The sequence below is a fragment of the Panicum hallii genome, chromosome 2, assembly GCF_002211085.1.
Source record: "Panicum hallii strain FIL2 chromosome 2, PHallii_v3.1, whole genome shotgun sequence".
NCBI classification, from domain to species: domain Eukaryota; kingdom Viridiplantae; phylum Streptophyta; class Magnoliopsida; order Poales; family Poaceae; genus Panicum; species Panicum hallii.
The window spans coordinates 47,882,238-47,899,406 of NC_038043.1; the positions used below are offsets into that span (position 1 = coordinate 47,882,238).

Genomic DNA, 17,169 nt, shown 5'->3' on the forward strand with positions numbered 1-17,169 from the left:
TCTGAAACTGCGAGCGATGACTTGTTTGCGGAAGTCTCTGAAAAACCACCCCAATAGGTACTCTCAGATGCAAACAGTTCCCAACTTCTTAACACGAGTTTGTAGCACCTGCTTAACAACCAATGTGAAAATTGTCTTGAAACCAATGTGTGGCCACCTATTCGGTCCGTCCGGTATGTAAAGTATAATTATTATTTTAAAAAATAGACATACGCTACATCTTTCTTTATCGACTATATATATTTTATGAAACACATTAAATATTGTATGGCCATAAACAGTTATCCGATAAACCACTATTGTTAGTTTTAATTCCTCCGTCTCGATTTCTTTACTGCTATAAAATGTATGCTTTTGAATTTATTTAATGCAAACTATTTTCTTGGCATATTTTATAAGAAGATATCCTTAGGAAATGGTAGTGAAGTGCATTTTCATGTTTGATGGATGCAGCCAGGCAACTAGATATGTTTGATACTTGGATGAAGAAATATACATCATCATCAATAACAATACTAACAACAATATAGCCTTTTATCCAAGCAAGTCGAGGTAGACTAGAGATAAAATCCAAAAGAAATAAGGATAAAAGAGAGAAAAAACACACAAGATAGAAGGTAGAGATAAGGGTAAGTAGAAACAGAAACAAAGGTCACAGTGCAGCACCTTGATTTCTAGTCTCTAAGTGCTCCTGTTCATAGCTGATTGCTTAGAGATACTCCACTCCCTAATTTCTCTCTTATCCGACTCATCTCAAGTTAGTTTAGGTCGACCTCTAAATCTTTTTATATTATCGACCCGCTTTAGAACCCACTATGCACCAGTGTCTCAGAAGGTCTCCTTCGGACATGTCCAAACCATCTTAACCGACGTTGAATCAATTTCTCCTCAATTGGTGCCACCTCGATCCTATTCCGAATATCTTTGTTCCGGACTCTATTGAAATGAACCAGGTTCCTAAATCGAGGAACCCGACTCTCTGTATCATTGTGATAGTCCCTGGATCAAGTGCTATCACATACAGAACTCATTCCACGCATGATATCATGGATATACTCCGCATAAGGTCAAACATGGGTTTAATTATTACATAAATCCATAGGATTTGTCGTACGAAATTTATTACAAGCCTCTCGGCTAGAGCGATTCAAGCAGAAAACGTGAAGCGGTAGCTAGTTCTCGGGCCGTCCTTCAACTCCTGGAACCACCTCCACAGGCAACTCGAGCGTAGCACGGGCTTCAGTCATACCAACCGTCATCGTTGGGGTCGAACTCCGGATCGGATCCTGCATCGTACCAGACTATCCCCAAGGTATGGGATAAGTCCACGTCACCATCCGAATGTGAGCTTTATAGTGGACTATACTAAAGGTATACCAAAGTTCGAGGGATAAAGCTGGGGTTTCCTATGCATGCAACATCACATATATATATATAAGTATTCATTTCCTCCTCCATCCCCGACTCGGGCCCTCCCGGCATTCTGGACTCCCGGTCAACGCACACCTTCCAAACCACCAAGTCGATGCAAAGACTTCCTTTCCTCGCATCTCAACTGCCCCCTAGCAGGAAGTCATTCTAGAGGGAGGTAGAAGTCATAAGTAACACTAACTAATAAGAGCAACAGAAGAGTAGGGATGCCCATGACCGAGGATGCGGCTATACGCATAGATTACACCCTACAGGGGTTGTACACCTGGACCCACTCGAATCGACACCAGTCGAGATCAGCCGACTAATAGATGAAACACCGGTCTACTGAAACAAGGCTAGGAGCCACGGCACCATCCGGCTTCCCCGGGTCTTGGGCGCATCCTCCCACATGAGGTCGCCCCGGGACTGTGAAGCCTCCCATGCGTCTCGGGAAATGTGAGGTCAGTACCTCCTCCCCCTGCACCGATACTCGATCGTCCTACCAGCTTGTTACCGCACTTACTAGCCCCGGACCGGACCCACCCTCATAATGGATAAGTGGTGTGCACGCTTAACATATTTCCACAAGTCACAGTTACTCTCACCCGGTCCTTAACTGCCGAAGCGGGCATCTTTGTCATATGCGTCTCCACCACGGTGGTTCGCAATTGCACCCTTGATGGGTGCCCCCAACACCCCAACCATATAAACAAAAAGTTGTACCCACCACAGGTACTCCGCAGGGTGTGCCAAGATAAACACCCCAAGCCCTCGATCCATGACCGAGTTAAGTTTGCCCACTCTCGGCTAAAGCCCTAAACACCAACTCCTAAATAGTGTATCTCCACACACGCCAAAACTATCCATCCATTCCCACACATACACATTCAAGGTACGGTAAGGCACTTCATATATTAATCAAGTGAGATAGGATTTGCAAGGAGTACGGGTACATAAAATAGGCTATGCAGGTCCATCTCGATAGGATTACACAAATAGCGATAACACATCTAGCAAGCAATGCCTAGTAGATATTCAAATCATAGATGGGCGTGAACCTGGCATCTCTTTGAAGTCCTCCTGAGCTTCCGGGTAGTCCTGGCCGTTGTTCAACTCCTCGTAGTCGGGTCCTATTCGTAAATACGAGTAAAGGCAGGGACCAAAGTGCAAAAAATATATAAAACTCTCCAAATAAGATCCAAATCACCACTAAACCTACTCCAACGGGTAGTTCATGATTTTAGAAGAGTTTTGAAATTGGTTTCATAATTTTCGGAGGTCCGGTTGATTTATTATGAATTTTCTAGGAAGAAACCTATTTTTAAAATTAATAAAAGAATTTCGGAAAAGAAAAACATTCAACAGTGACACGTGGCAGCACCAGAGCATGCCACGTGGTATGCTGACGTCAGCATGACGTCACTGGTGGGGTAAGGGCCCTGCTGACGTCATCGTTGACCGGTCAACGGGTCAATGGGTCAGTGGGTCCCACTGGTCAGCCTCGCCCCGAGGCTGACAAGTGGGGCCCTCGGTCAGGCCGGGTAAAAAGAAAAAGAAAAGGGAAAGGCTTGGCTCGGTTCTCGGCTCAAAGGGGGTTAGGCTGGCTCAAGGCCCAACCAGGCTCGGTTTGGCTTCATGGGTCAGCTCGGCCTGCGGCTCAGCAGGCCGGCTCGGGTCCTTGGGTTGGCTAGGCGTGTAGGCCAGCTCAGCCTAACAGGCTGGCCCGCTTTTCGTCTCCTCTCTCCCCCTCTCTCTCTCTGCCAAGCGGGCCCAGGGTGGCCTCGTGTGCGTGTATTTTCGCGTCCGTGTGGTGTGCGTCCCATGTGTGCTCGAGGAAATGCCCGAGGGGGCTTGGCCGCGACGCGAACGCGACGTCGCGGCCGCGTTGGGGGTGACCGCGCACGACGGGGCACGGCTCGGCCTGGCGGCGTGGGTGCGCACGCACGCGCACGGGTCCTGGCTTCCCAGGGTCGCGGCGTGGCCATGCCGTGCGCGGGGCACCGACATCCCGGGCCCGCGACACGCCGCAGCGGCGGCTGCAGTCTCGGCGAGCGGCGCGACGGGCTCCTGCACAAGGGAGGCACGGCGGCCGGATGGGAGAGGGGGTCCTAAGGCTGGGCTAAAGAGGGGTCGTCGGCATCGCCGGCAGCACGAGGGAGAAAAGGGGTGGGGGCGGCGGCGATGCTCACGGTGAGGCTCGCTGGCGAAGGACCGGACGCGGTGGCGGGCTGGTGCAGGCGGGTCGGGGCCATGCAGGGCGCGCGACCGCGTCGATGTTGTCGTCCGGGCGCCGGCCTGGTGGAGATGCTCCGGTGCGGCGGCGTAGTCCCCCTCCTCGCGGTGCTCCTCCTCCTCCTCCTCTTCTCCCCTCCTCTTCTCCTCCTTCCTCTCCTCTTCTGGTGTAGCGACAACGGAAAGGGAAAAGTACGGGTGGCTAGGGTTTCACGGCTGCGGCTGGGCTCCTTATACGCGGCGCTAGGGCTAGGGGTGCGGCTGCAGCCGGGGAATCTCGGCGTCCGGGCCGGGACGCGTGGCGGCATCGCGGCGCGGCTCGGTGGCCGACACGGGAGGCGCAGTGGTTTCGGTCCCATGTCATGGAGCGAGGACAGGCGAGGCGCGGGGCAGGCCGGTGATGCGAGCGGGGGCAGCGCAGCGCAGGCGAAAGGGGAAAAAGGGCGCGGCGGTTAGGGCGTTTGTCGCGGGGCGGAGCGAGCGGAGCCGGGGCGGAGTAGGGGAGAGCGCTGCGGGGCGCGGCGAGAGGAGGAAGGGAAAGCTGACAAGCGGGCCCCGCTTGTCAGCTGCCCCAGGCAGAAGGTGAAGGGGTGCGTCGTGTTGAGGCCGGCCGGCTAGGCTGGGCCGCGGCCTGCGGGCTGTGTTTCGCGGGGGGAAGAAAGGAAGGAGAGTAGCTGGGCTGGGCCGTGCACTCGCGGGCCGTGTCTCGCGGGAAAAAGAGGAAATGGGAGGTGGGCCGATGGCCTGTAGGCCCAAGTAGATTTAGGTAGTGTGTATTTGTATTTGAATTTGAATGGCTCATTCAAATTCAAATTCCACTCAATTGACTCAAACAAATTTGGAAGTAACTCAAGTAAAACCTAATCAATAATTTCAAACAAGATAATTTGGGGTTTAGGGTTTAGATAATTCAAACAAAATTTGCACTTTAAATCCAAAAGACTCCAAAAGATCACACTAACATCTTAGTGGTCCTTAACTTAAAATGTTAAGTAAAATTTACTAGAATGTCGAGTTGGAGAGAACTTTTGCTTACATTTGAAACTAGCAATAGCACATACATGAAAAGTTTTTGAAAGTCCAAGTTTTTGCACAATAACATTCTGGGTGTAAACCCGGGATGTTACATCTATCCCTTCTTGTGTGCCCACAAAACCAGTGCAACGTACGTATCTCTGCTACACTCAATTGCTGGAAATGTTGTCTTTTTTTAGGCCAACATTCAGCTCCATATAACATCGTCGAGCGAATCGTCGTCCTATAGAACTTACCTTTTATCTTTTGTGGCACCCTTTATCACTGAGCATGCCAGAAGTTTGACGCCATTTCAACAAACCGGCTGAAAATCTATGCCGGTTGGTTGAAATGGATAAACATACATTGCTTACAATAATTTGGCTGAAGTAAGAGGTTGAATTTAGAAATAGATTGGCTTGCCAACCTACCCAGACAAGAGGCCCTTTCTTATAGATGCATGCGGACTCTATCTCGTACCCTCTCTTGTCTCATATAAACTAGCAAGGTGGTTCGTGCTAATTATTTTATTTATCTCCCGTTCACCCTTTTTGAATACTACCTGCATAGGAGTTCATATCAATCATCGATTTTTAAATTTTTTTGTTCACATTTGGATATTTTAATACTTTAACATGCAAAATCTAAATTTGATAAAGAATTTAATATTGGATCACCATGAATATGGATGCATATTTTAGCACGTAATATCTAAGTTTGATGATTAATTGTAATATGAAGTCAACTTGAATACATGTTTATGTTTTTATGAAGTTTTTTATATATAGTTATAAAATATATTTATATGTATGTGTTAGTGATTTTGTCGAAGCCAACAATTTGTAACTTAGATGTTGGACTTTGATTTGTGCATTGCAATATTTTAATTATTATTTAGCGAAAGGATATCTAGGCTAGTTTTTAGAGCACCTGCCTAGCATCCAGCGGATCTAGATCTAATTCATTATGGAGCAAATTTAAAATAATTATGGATTAAATAAAAGATTATATTAAAAAATAGGTTATAGCCTCCATGTTGACTTCGGTCAAAAAATAATATATTTATTTATTTTCACTTGTCGATCGATGCAAAACTTTATATATATAATATGCTATATTAATGTATATAAGTTTTAATTTTTTATTCGGCCGAACCCATTGGTAATGTCCTCCACTTTGGTTAGTGTACAATTTTTATTTGTTTTTTATCCCATCTAACTGTATAAATTGGTTCACTTTAGAGTTGTGTTATCTCAGCGATGGATAGTTCCAGGCATGTCTTTGTCGTTATTTCTATCTCTTTTCTTTGACTTTCATATTCTCCAGCTATTTGCCGATTTCTCTTTCTTCCATTTTCTTCCTCCATACATTTGAAATCGTTTAGTGTGTTTCGCGTCAGATGCACCTAATGGAGAAGTTCCTTGTTTAGTTCGACTCGATTTCTAGTTTAGATTGTGCCTTCGAGAATCAGAGCATGCTGTTTTTTCTAAACAAAGAGAAGCAGCGATATCGACTATTTGAATTATTTATTGTTCAGAGCTTGCTGTTTTTTCTGAGCGAAGAGAAGCAGCGACATCGGCTATTTGAATTATTTATTGTGTATCATAGACTGTCGACATATAGCTAGTTTGACAGGATTCCAGCCGTGGCTGAAATAGCTCTGGTCGTGATTTCTCTGATGGAACGGCTTCTCCGATGGATATGGGACCATTTTGAAAAACGTTTGGTACAACAGCTTCTTCTATTTTTATTTTTTGATGAATATATGGAAAATATCATATATCCAATGTGCCCCTAGCTATAAGACTCGTTGTACACATGAATTACAATTTGTAACTTGATTTCATAATAATATAAGTTCATATTTAATAACATATAATGACTAATAAATATAATTATATTATATACTAAATCAACAATTCCTCGTTTCTCCTTTTATTTTTTTCCTTTCATTTTTCTACCCTCTTTTTCTCTTCTCCCTTTTTCTACCTTCCTCATGCGTTCAACCTTGCTACTTCTTTATCCTTTCCCCACGCCGACCCACACCTGTCCAGATGCGGTCTGCTTTGCCCGTCTGCGAGCAGCTGTTGCGCTGCCTCCGCCGCTGTTGGTCGTCTGCTCGGACGCTGGCGCTCGCTAGTTTATCAGCATTACAATGCTGGTACAGGTTTCTTGCTATGCCAACAGCTTAGCTATATCTATGAAGGAAATACATATCTCAACCATTTAAGTTCACCAAATGCTATGTATGGAGAGAGAGAGAGAGAGAGAGAGAGAGAGAGAGAGAGAGAGGGATGCAGAACATTATTAGCCTTTTTAGATGCCCTTCCCAATTTCCAAAGCTCTGTTGCGATACTCAAATACTTGCAAGTTGCAGGATAATTCAAGCTTCAAACTTCTTTACAGGTATAGATCACATTTGTGTCCCTTGCCCAGTGTTTTTTCATGTACTTGTAAGATTAGATGGGGATAATATTAAGAATCATTTATGCTGCTTGAGTCCTCAAACGATTAAATCCCTGATTTTCCCCATGCAACTATTTAGTTGTTGAGCTAACAAAAAGTCATATTTATTTGTAGGTTTTGGTGTTTTACTTTATGTTCCAATGATTATGACTTGTATGGAACTATTCGCATGCGCACAGAATTGTGAATCTCCATTGAGTAATATCCTGTGAAATTCTCCTATTATAAAACAGTTTATTCGTGGATGGTACCTTTTGTACTTTTGTCTACCTCCATCAATTTTGGTACAATTTCTTCCTATGGAACACTATAAATTATATGGTACTAGGGCATAATTAAAAAAAGTTGTGCACTTGAACTTGGCACAATTGAAATGGGCTAGAAAAAGTTAAAACAACCCGGCGCAAGAAGGCAAACGATCAAAGTTTGAAAAAGCATGTAGGTCTCGTAGGTTTTGTTGTTGTCTGAAATCTAAGTTGGCCATCTATTTATTTATTTGGCTGGATCACTTTCCTATCCGAGTCCTATAAGAGAGTTCTCTTTCCAAGCTATGTATAAGTTATAGAATATAAAATATGTTAATATATGTTGTAAGCCAAGACACAAATGTGAATGTGAGTTCTTATATCATACGGACTTCATGTTACGAGGCATGCTAACTTAAAAGTGTGCCAAGCAGCAAGAGGTTGTTTCGCTGCATAGACTTGCACAGTGAAAGAGCTAATAAGACTGAAAGCACCATGTAATATAGCATGAATCCCGGTTACAGCAAGATGCTAGAAGTTTTTTTATACTTAGATGTTAGGCTAGGAGTTGTGCATCGCTCGAGAGACCTAGATAGATAAGCGCTTGGCTGCTATTGACAGGGTAACTAAAAATGCGCTATTGTACCAAATTAAAGAAGAGGGCCAGAATTGCAGCAGCAAGATGCGAGAGTTGATGCTGCCATGCTCATGATCCAGATGGTAGGGTCCAGCCCTCCAAGAAACAACGGCAGTATTGCTATCTGCTCTAGCTTTAATTTTAATTGAATACGGACTCTTTTAGGTAGTTTAGAATGTTGCATCTTGATTGAATTTGATATGGACTCTTCTGGTTAGCTTAGATCGTTAGATTTTTATTAAATCCAACGGTGTAAATTCCTCTTTTTTTTAGATTAAGTGAGAATTTCTAGACTCTTTTGGCGAATGTGGTGGCTTCTTTTAACACTCCCTTATTAATATCACTAGCGAGATGGCCCGCGCAAATTGAGCGGGTATCTAGTTTTTTCTTCGACCATTATATTTTTATAATAAAAAAAAATATGTAATAGTTTTCTCTAATTATATTATTATATTTTTTTCTAGTGATATTATTGTATTTTTTTCAAATGGGAATTATTGTCTATATTTTTTTCATCATCATATTCTATGAAGTATTTTCTAATATAAATTCAGGAGAAAAGAGAATACCGTACATATATTTATATTTTTCAAAAGTAATATAAAGATTTACATTTTTGACACATATAGGATTTTTGTAATTTTGGAATGCATTGTATATTTTTGCTTGAGAGTTTTACTTACTGTACATGACAAAATTATTCTTAGATTTTTAGAATAGGTCTAGGTGGTTGGTATACCAGCATAAGCAAATAATCTTCTTTCTTTTCTTTGTTCTCCTATCTTCAGCTGTTGTACTTTTTTTCAGGATGACCAGTGATGTATAGCTATCCTTTGTGTCCATCCCCTCTCCTACTTCTGATCCCAAGGAGCTTTGCCCACTACGCCATGGTCATCGTAGAATGCAGATGAATCACTAACGACCGATGATGTCAGTTGTTCCCTCTCTTTTTTAAACACTATATGCAGCTTGCTATGGACGACTTCCATGTTGCTTAGTCTTAGATCACATCTGCACTCCGCACATGATGCATCACCTATCACTCGTTCTCTCCTAAAACTTTAGGTTTTGGATATCCATATATCACAATACTACATCGGACATCACCATCTTGCTACTTCTCATTATGGCTGTGCATGATCACCGTGCCTTGATGACCATATTAGGGTGATATTTGGCCTTATATATGAACTGAGATCATGCCGTGGCCATGAAATGACAACACTGTCGAGCTATTATTATTGTGTTTCTAATCTTTGTACAATGGTAATCGTTGCAAATAGGAAGTCTAGCAACTCTAATTATTTTCTCAATTGAAATCATTAATTGTGGATTTGTTCACGTTATACTACAATTTGGCTACACAACTTTGTGCTCCTATACCATTTTTCATTACTTTTTGCTAGTATTTAATTATTTATAATTCGTACATACTTTGCTTTGCAAACCTAATAGAAACCAAACTATAAACTTTCATTTTTTATTTCCCAATTTACTTCTTTATTAATTATATTTTGTACATACCTTTTTGTAGTTTTTTCGTCCAAATCAATTTACAAATCAACTTATATTTTTTCTTATTTTTAATTCTAGATTCGGCTATTTATTAATCATTGACATGACATGTTTTTTATAACTTACAGTTATTTAAAAATTAATTGTATTTGATATAGAATATGTATTTTTTGCTTCCTTATTTTTCTACAACTACTAATTCTCCTTCTTTTAATTCTGAATTTTGTTATTTAATAATCGTATTCAACATGTATTATTTGGCCAAGTGCTATTTTTTAAATTTCAAAATTACCTATTTACTAATCTTATTTGACATGGTACCTTTTGGTCTAATTTTGATATTTTTTTAAATTTCAATTTTAGATATTTACAAATTAGATTTGACTTGCAATCTTGGATCATGGGAGGGTTTTTATTTAGTTATGAATCCATGGAGCACGTGCGAGATTTTTTTTGGCGAAGCATAGTACAGACACAGACGCTCACAAATACGCACATACACTTATCCCTATGAATACAGGTACGCAACCCTCTCTGAGCACCGTCGAAAGATTGAGTCCGTAAATTCTCAAGATTGACGAAATCACCGTTGGCACTTCGTTGTGGACGGGTACGTCACCTACCACTGAAAGAATAGCGCCTACCATTGAAAGAATAGCGCCGTTTAAATAATAAAATAAATTCATCAGAAAACACATGCCAAGTCAAGGACTCGAACCCGGATTAGTAGGTTCCACCACACGGAACCTTCCAGCTAAGCTACGCTTAGTTCACAGCATGTGTGAGATGTGCATCATATATTCACCATGAGATATTCTTCAACAGCGTGATATTTTAGTTCCTCTCGCTTGTTCCTTATCGGACTTGGCAGCATCTACAGGTTGCATCAATCATCATTTTTAAAAGACAGGTTGAGACATTTACGAACCTCTTAGATCGGGCAGATAAGAAATTCATATTTTTCTATTTTGCCGCGTCGTCTTTCTGATCTTCTTACGTGATGTCACCTGAATGTCTAAGATATGTTTCAGATTTGGGTGCATAAGCCAACGGTCATGATTATGTTTTGCATGATCTATAATCAGGTTAACATGGGTCAATTCGCTTCCTTTTATGAAAAATGTCATTTTGGGAGTACCGAGCAGAAGTCTGCAGATAAAAATGCACACAATAATAATAAGAGGAACAGATTGGGAGTTTTGACATTGATCTTTCGTCTTCGGCACACAATGTAGTACTTGCCTTTTTTTTAATTCCAAATTTAGATACTTTATATTTGACGTGGATCTTTAGTCATGGCTTTTTAATTCCAAATTTGACTACTTACTAATCGTATTAGGTAAGGACTCAAAGAGTCCTAATTTTTTAATTTTTTTAATTTCGAAATTATATATTATTAGTCGTATTTGATATGGACTCTTTAAATTAGTCTGGATCGTTAGATCTTCATAAAATTCAACGGTATAAATCCTTCTTTTTTTAGATTAACGTGGGAATTTCTAGACCCTCTCGGCGAACGTGGTGACTTCTTTTAATACTCTCTTATTTATTAATATAATAGATAATAGATTGTGATATAAGATATGTTTTCTTCATGCAGGAGAAAAAGGATGTTCTTTGGCATGGCACTAGCACAAATTGACGTAAGCTTAGCCCGGTTACATTGCATCCTCTTTGTTGTACACTGTCCACTGCTTACGCAACCTATCTTACTTGAAAAAACGATAATCCGAAGAACGCGCAAAGATTTAAAACAGCTGTTGAAGAATGCTCTCTACCAGTGAACCTTCGTTCCACCTGCCTCTTACATCTTGGAATTGCATCCGAATTGCTTAGCAAACCTAAGTCAAACACGTCAATACTGATGGCGCCTCCTCGTCGTCTCCCCTCGAATGGAGGAAACCTTGATGTGCCCTCGAGCTTTAGGTCCTGTACTCCACGACGTCCTCCGTCCCGCGCGGCCGGCTTGTACCGTCCAAACGCGGCGGCGCGCCACCGCCTTGCCGTGCCGGTGCTTGTGCGTGCCCGGCCTCCCTGTGCTACGGCACACCGAGCCATGCGGTTCAAGCGTGTGGCAATGAGATGGTGACTGGTGAGAAGCATGCGTACATACCTACGGGTAGTAGAGCAAGTGCCAGCCGGAACATTAGGACCCAGCTGATGCATATGAACTGAATATGGATATGGCAGTCGAGGTCAGAAAAGGCTCGAGCATTTGGTCCTGCTCCCAGATATTTGTTGTTAACAGGAACTCAATGTAGTTAATCATGAAGCTAAGTATCAATAGGAATCTCCAAATACGTTACCTTTCACAAGTTTTGACAAGATCAGCACTAGCATCTGGTTCACACCTGCGTGTCTCAACATACCGTTCCTCAGGTTTGTAAGCAACATCCTGAGAGACAAACAAATGAGAAAGGGCATCAGTAACACTACGAATCAGAATGATTTGGGAAACAGTAAAAAAGATCTACTGCGATCTGAACCAGAACCACACATGGAAATTTCATAAACAAATGGACTGTCATCACAACTCAAGGCACAACTACATCTTGGTTCCCTGAAAGCAGCCCCCATGAAGGGACAGCTGAGCATATTGAATTGTAAATTTGTAATGTGAAACCCTGTGTATCTCGGAATATTTGGGAAAGGAAAAGTCATTTGTGAGCACATTGGGCATATGCCCACCCAGGCATCCAACACGGTACCACGTGAAGTTACTAACCAGTTTCACAGTATAAAAGAAAATTTGAAAACCACCATGACATTTTTGGAACTAACATGTTAAACGACTGATGGAACAGCCAAACATTCAGGAATTCGCATGGAGCATCCAATTAAATATAGTATATGTACTACTTGAAAAATACCACAACTGAAAAAAATGAGGCCAAAACAACTAAAACAATACTCCATATCTACACGAAAACACACAAAGTCGTGCACATCCAAAACTGGGCACAAAGGACGGAGAAAATCAATACCAGCAACGTTGTCGTCAGAAGTTCAGAACAATATTACCTGCTAGAGAGCATGAGGTCTACGCTGAGCCCTGAGGCATGTGAGGGCGTACTCCACGTACGCGGCGGTCTTGTTGATGGTCATGACGGGGCGATCCCGTACGTTCGCCTGCGTGTCGTTCCGATCCACCTTCGTCACCAGCGACGCCTCCCCGCCGCTCTGCAACCGTCACCGAGAACGCACAATTCGGATGCGGCGGAAATGCAGAGGACAAGGAGGAGGGAGTAGACGCCGCTGGGACCGGCCATGTCATGGATGATCTTCTGGACGCAGGAGAGGTGGACCCCCCACGCCCGAGTCATGATCTCCGTGCCACCTGCGCCGACGACGACAAGGAGAGCGAGGAGGCGGCATGGCGGTTGCCGCCGGCGGCGAAGCGGTGGGTGACGAGGCGACGAGCGCATGGGTTGCGGATGCTACAACTTGCAGGCTTTGAAACCGGGCGCGCTGGCGGGGTTTTCATCTCTTCGAATTGGGAAGTGTCAAGTGAGCAAACTGTTTCTGTGTTGTTCTTGCAGTCTGTAGCTTCAATCGAATCGAAATTACATAGCGAACTAACAAATTTCGTCAAACGGTCGTTCCGAATCAAATTTCCTTAAACCAAAATTCATCAGGTGAACAACTAAGTCTGAAGTAAAACTGAGTGAAAGCCGAAAAAAGAATGATCGGTCTGAATAAAATTTCCTTAAACCGAAATGCACCAGATGAGTAATGAAGGCCGAAGTAAAACTGAGTAAAAAAAGTCTGCCAAAAACGTACACAGAAAATATTAACCGCCGTCCGTGGGGATCGAACCCACGACCACGTGGTTAAAAGCCACGCGCTCTACCACTGAGCTAGGACGGCTTGGTATGTTCGCTGTTTACAAAATTATATTGTATTTGTTAATTACAGTTGAATGTAGCCGACTTCCTATTTAGGAACAGCAGAACTGCAGACAATCAGCCGTTCCAAACAATAATTTTGAAAAGGTATCAACCTCGAGTTATAAACACGCAGTGCTCAACAAAGAAGTTTACAGAAACCAGGAAAATCCAATCCAATAAAGAACAAAAAACTTGTTCATATCTACAGACAACAGCATAAAAAATGGTCTTCTGAATCTGAACACTACATATTTCGACTGAAGTGTAAGTGGAAAACTGAGGCGCCTAGGTGTTGCACTTCCACTTCGATGTTGGCACGCAGTTCAGGTAGTGGCACCAGTGACAGCCATCGTTCCCATTCTTCCCCTTGAAAAGCATCACCAGTGAAATCACAAACCTGCACCACAAGTCTCTTTTGACATCAGTTCCATTCCAAATTTTCATAAACGTAAGTAATAGCTTAGTAGCTCATCCAAAATGTGTTCAGCACTTGTACAGAATCACGCATATTTTGCATCAACATTTTTTATATGATTTGACGAGGGAACAACAAAATTATACCGAACCACATTTGATGATTCACTTACCCGACCAATAGCAAGATGAGTGCCACAACCCACAGCACGTATTGGTATGCTTTGTACTTAGGAGGTTGGCTAGTCTGTGGCAACTCATGGCGTTCCATCCAACCAAATTGAGGCCTAGCCAACAGAACAAAGCCCAAGAGGAAGCCAGTAGCGAATCCACCAATATGAGCAAAGTTGTCGGCGTGAGGTAGTATCCCAATAGCCAAGTTGAGCGCAATAATAAACAGGAGAGTTATTATGGCTGCTGCCTGCAAGAGAAATTAAGCTGATGAGTAAGACAATTATCAAGCAGCTGACAGAACAAAGACTAATAAGTTTATCCACCTCTTTTACTGACCTTGTTGGAATAAATAGTCCAGTTCATGAGTAGCTCTGAGAGCATGGATCCAAGCAGGCCAAATAAAGCTCCAGATGCACCAACAGAGATGTAGTTGTTCCGTAGGAAGAGTGCAGACAGCACGCTGCCACCAAAACCGGATAGTAGGTATATGGCACCAATGCGAACTTGCAGGCAAGAAAAAATTAGTGTTAGTATAAAATGGTTATGAATAACAAATATCCGCAAAACAAAAGAATGAAACATTTAACTGAAAATGAGCAGTTAAGTCTACATTGGCATATGAAGAAAAGATTTTTTTTAAAAATAAACCCTTCAAACAAAATGTCAATATATTAGAAATCATATCACAGAAGTTACAATTACAATGATTCGGAACTATCATAAGCTTACCAAATCCAAATTGCTGTTCAAGGCGGATTCCAATAAACAGCAAACTTAGCAAGTTCACAACCAAATGGATTAGGCCAGCATGGAGCCAGATGCAGCTGATAAGGCGCCAGCCTTGGTGCTGATGAACAATTTTGTTCCAGTCAAGGGCTCCCATTTTCTCCAAACTGGGAAACAAAAAAAAATGTAGTGTTACTACAATAATCTCATAAAGCCTACACTATATTACAGGGGCAGTATAATCCAGACGAAATTCACGTTGACATATGGTCACCGAGCAGCAATCCCAGGGCATACTATAAGCTACAATTAAAATAAGGAGGCATGCAAGTACGGTCAAAGCAGGTAACTCCAGATTCCAGAATGTGCTATTATCTTATCTTGCTCTGCAAAGGCCAGAGGTAAAAACAAACACTTACACAAGTCAAAGCGGTTCAGATGGTTCCATCTAGGTAGAACACGAAAGATAATAATACTATAATACGGGATCCTACGCCTTCAACATAACCTTGTCGCCCATTTACCACCTATATTCCGACAGAAGTGTCGAAACTTTAACAGTACCCATCATGAACACCATTGGTGACAGCCTCTTGTGATTTTGGTACTAAAGAACTGCGGGGTAGATATTAATATCTAACTATCTAAGCCATTTCAGAGCGTACGCTGCAAGTAACTACAGATAGACCCCCACCGTCTATCGGATAAAAATGAACTACAGGGTAGCTGAAAATGAACTACAGGGTAGCTGAAATTGCAGAGCTATCTCATCCCTTTTTTCTTCCTTAAATGAAATGACATGCAGTCCTCCTACGTCGTTCGACAAAAAAAAAGAAGAAATTGCAGAGCTATCGAGTTGACTGGACAAACGAACCGAAATTGCAAAGTTTTAGATCAGTTCAAGCTAGTCCCCGTGGAGATCTGAACTGTCAAGGTCACATCAAAAACTCCCCTGCCTCGAAGACTTCCAAATCATTTAAAGGTGAAAAGGACTTAACACAAGGAAAAGGCGATTAAAGTTTAGAAGCAACAGTTGCAGACTTGATCCTAAGAGTCTAAAAGCTTCGAACACCAGCAGAAATGCCCAGAGACATCGTTTCTTCCCAATTAGACCTCGCACGAACAAAATTGCCGGCTCTTGCTACAGAGTGCGAGCTTTAAACCACCCAAAATTGCAACCTTTGCTAAACAATTAGCCACGAACATGGTAAAGCCTCGACTTTCTGTTATCCCCATCAAACCGCAAATACCCCAGAAGCAAAATAAATTCCTGGAACTCGCGAATCTCCTCACCGAATTACACCAAGAAAAAAACAAATCACCCTAATTGGGTTCCTGTTTCGGCACGCGCGGCAGCACAAGTCAAAAAACGCAAAGCTTGTAGAGCGACAACGTACGTGGAGGACGACGGCCCGAGGAGCGGATTCTCCCGGAGCGGCTGGAAGGAGAAGCGGCGCAGGAACCCGGCGACGCAGTCCCCGAGCTGGCTCCCGTGCTTGGGGCAGTTGTTCTCGTACATCTCGACGACGAAGACCGCGATGCAGGCGACGATGACGGTGGGCACGAGCCACGGCCACCACTTGCGCTCCTCGGGCCCCTCGTACCCGCCGTACCCGTACCCGTATCCCCCGGCCGCTGCCGCCACGCGGCCCTTCCCGTCGCCGTTGCTCGCCATGGCCTCTCGCCTGCCCCGCCTCCGCCTTTCCGGTCTGGCTCAGTACTTCAGTGGAGTGGAAGCCAAGGGGAGGCTCAAGTGGTGGTGGTGGTGGTTCGTGCCGTTCACTGCCGCTGCCGCTTTTGGTGTCGCTTGGAAGCGAGGTGAGGAAGAGCTGATGAGGGAGGAGGGGCGTGGAGGGGGGAGAGAAATGAAATGGTGCGGGCGCGGCTGGGGACACCCCGCGACAGCGACGGTTGGGGCCCGCGGTGGGTGGGGCGCCGTCGGGCTGGCGCGCGGGGCCCGTGGAGGGCCGGGACCACCGGGCGGTGAGACGTTGCTGTCCGCGGCCCGAGCGGAGCGGGTGGGTTTCCCTTGAGGGGAGCGGGTGGGGGTGGCTGCCGCTGCCGGAGTACGAGTAAACTGCTCGGCGTGAGGACTGAGGAGGAAGGGAGGGATCCGAGCTGATCCGAGACGAGCGATTCCTCTCGCCGCGCGCGCCGAGCGGAGTACATGCCCGTGACGTGACGTGACGAGGAAGCGCGAAGCGTGTGGATGCCGAGGTGGAGGCGGAGGACGGGGGGAGCCCGCCCGCGGCACGGCACCCCGGCGGCGATGACGTGCCCGCGAGTGCCGAGAGCGCGTTGAGGTGGCGCGCTGTGGCTGGGCCAGGTGGTGGCGCGCCACGCCTGGCGCCCGTACGCGCATGGCCGACCTGCTCCTTCTCGCGGCCGTCGCCGTCGGCTTCCGTCGCTTCCCGTGGTCCGGTACGGCACGGGACCGGGTAAACCG

At 44.3% G+C, this 17,169-nt stretch overlaps 1 protein-coding gene and 1 non-coding gene across 2 annotated transcripts; both read right to left on the reverse strand.

The window, feature by feature from the left end:
* Window positions 1–13,317: 13,317 nt before the first annotated feature.
* On the reverse strand, window positions 13,318–13,389 carry TRNAK-UUU. Its single transcript has one exon. It is a non-coding gene; the product is annotated as a tRNA-Lys (tRNA).
* An 89-nt stretch (window positions 13,390–13,478) lies between these two features.
* On the reverse strand, window positions 13,479–16,789 carry LOC112882709 (RHOMBOID-like protein 2). The gene is made up of 5 exons (XM_025947828.1): window positions 16,121–16,789; window positions 14,727–14,890; window positions 14,334–14,500; window positions 13,997–14,244; window positions 13,479–13,806 (listed from the first exon to the last, which is right to left on the reverse strand). Exons 1-5 carry the CDS (start codon window positions 16,396–16,398, stop codon window positions 13,695–13,697), a joined length of 969 nt encoding a protein of 322 aa, XP_025803613.1. The 5' UTR covers window positions 16,399–16,789; the 3' UTR covers window positions 13,479–13,694.
* Between the last annotated feature and the right edge of the window lie 380 nt (window positions 16,790–17,169).

Coding starts and splice junctions, on each gene's coding strand:
- LOC112882709 (XM_025947828.1), bottom strand. CDS start 16,398: ATGGCGAGCAACGGCGACGGGAAGGGCCGCGTGGCGGCAGCGGCCGGG. Junction 14,891..16,120: donor CTCGGGCCGTCGTCCTCCAC/GTACGTTGTCGC, acceptor TTTGTTTCCCAG/TTTGGAGAAAATGGGAGCCC. Junction 14,245..14,333: donor GGACTATTTATTCCAACAAG/GTCAGTAAAAGA, acceptor TTTCTCTTGCAG/GCAGCAGCCATAATAACTCT.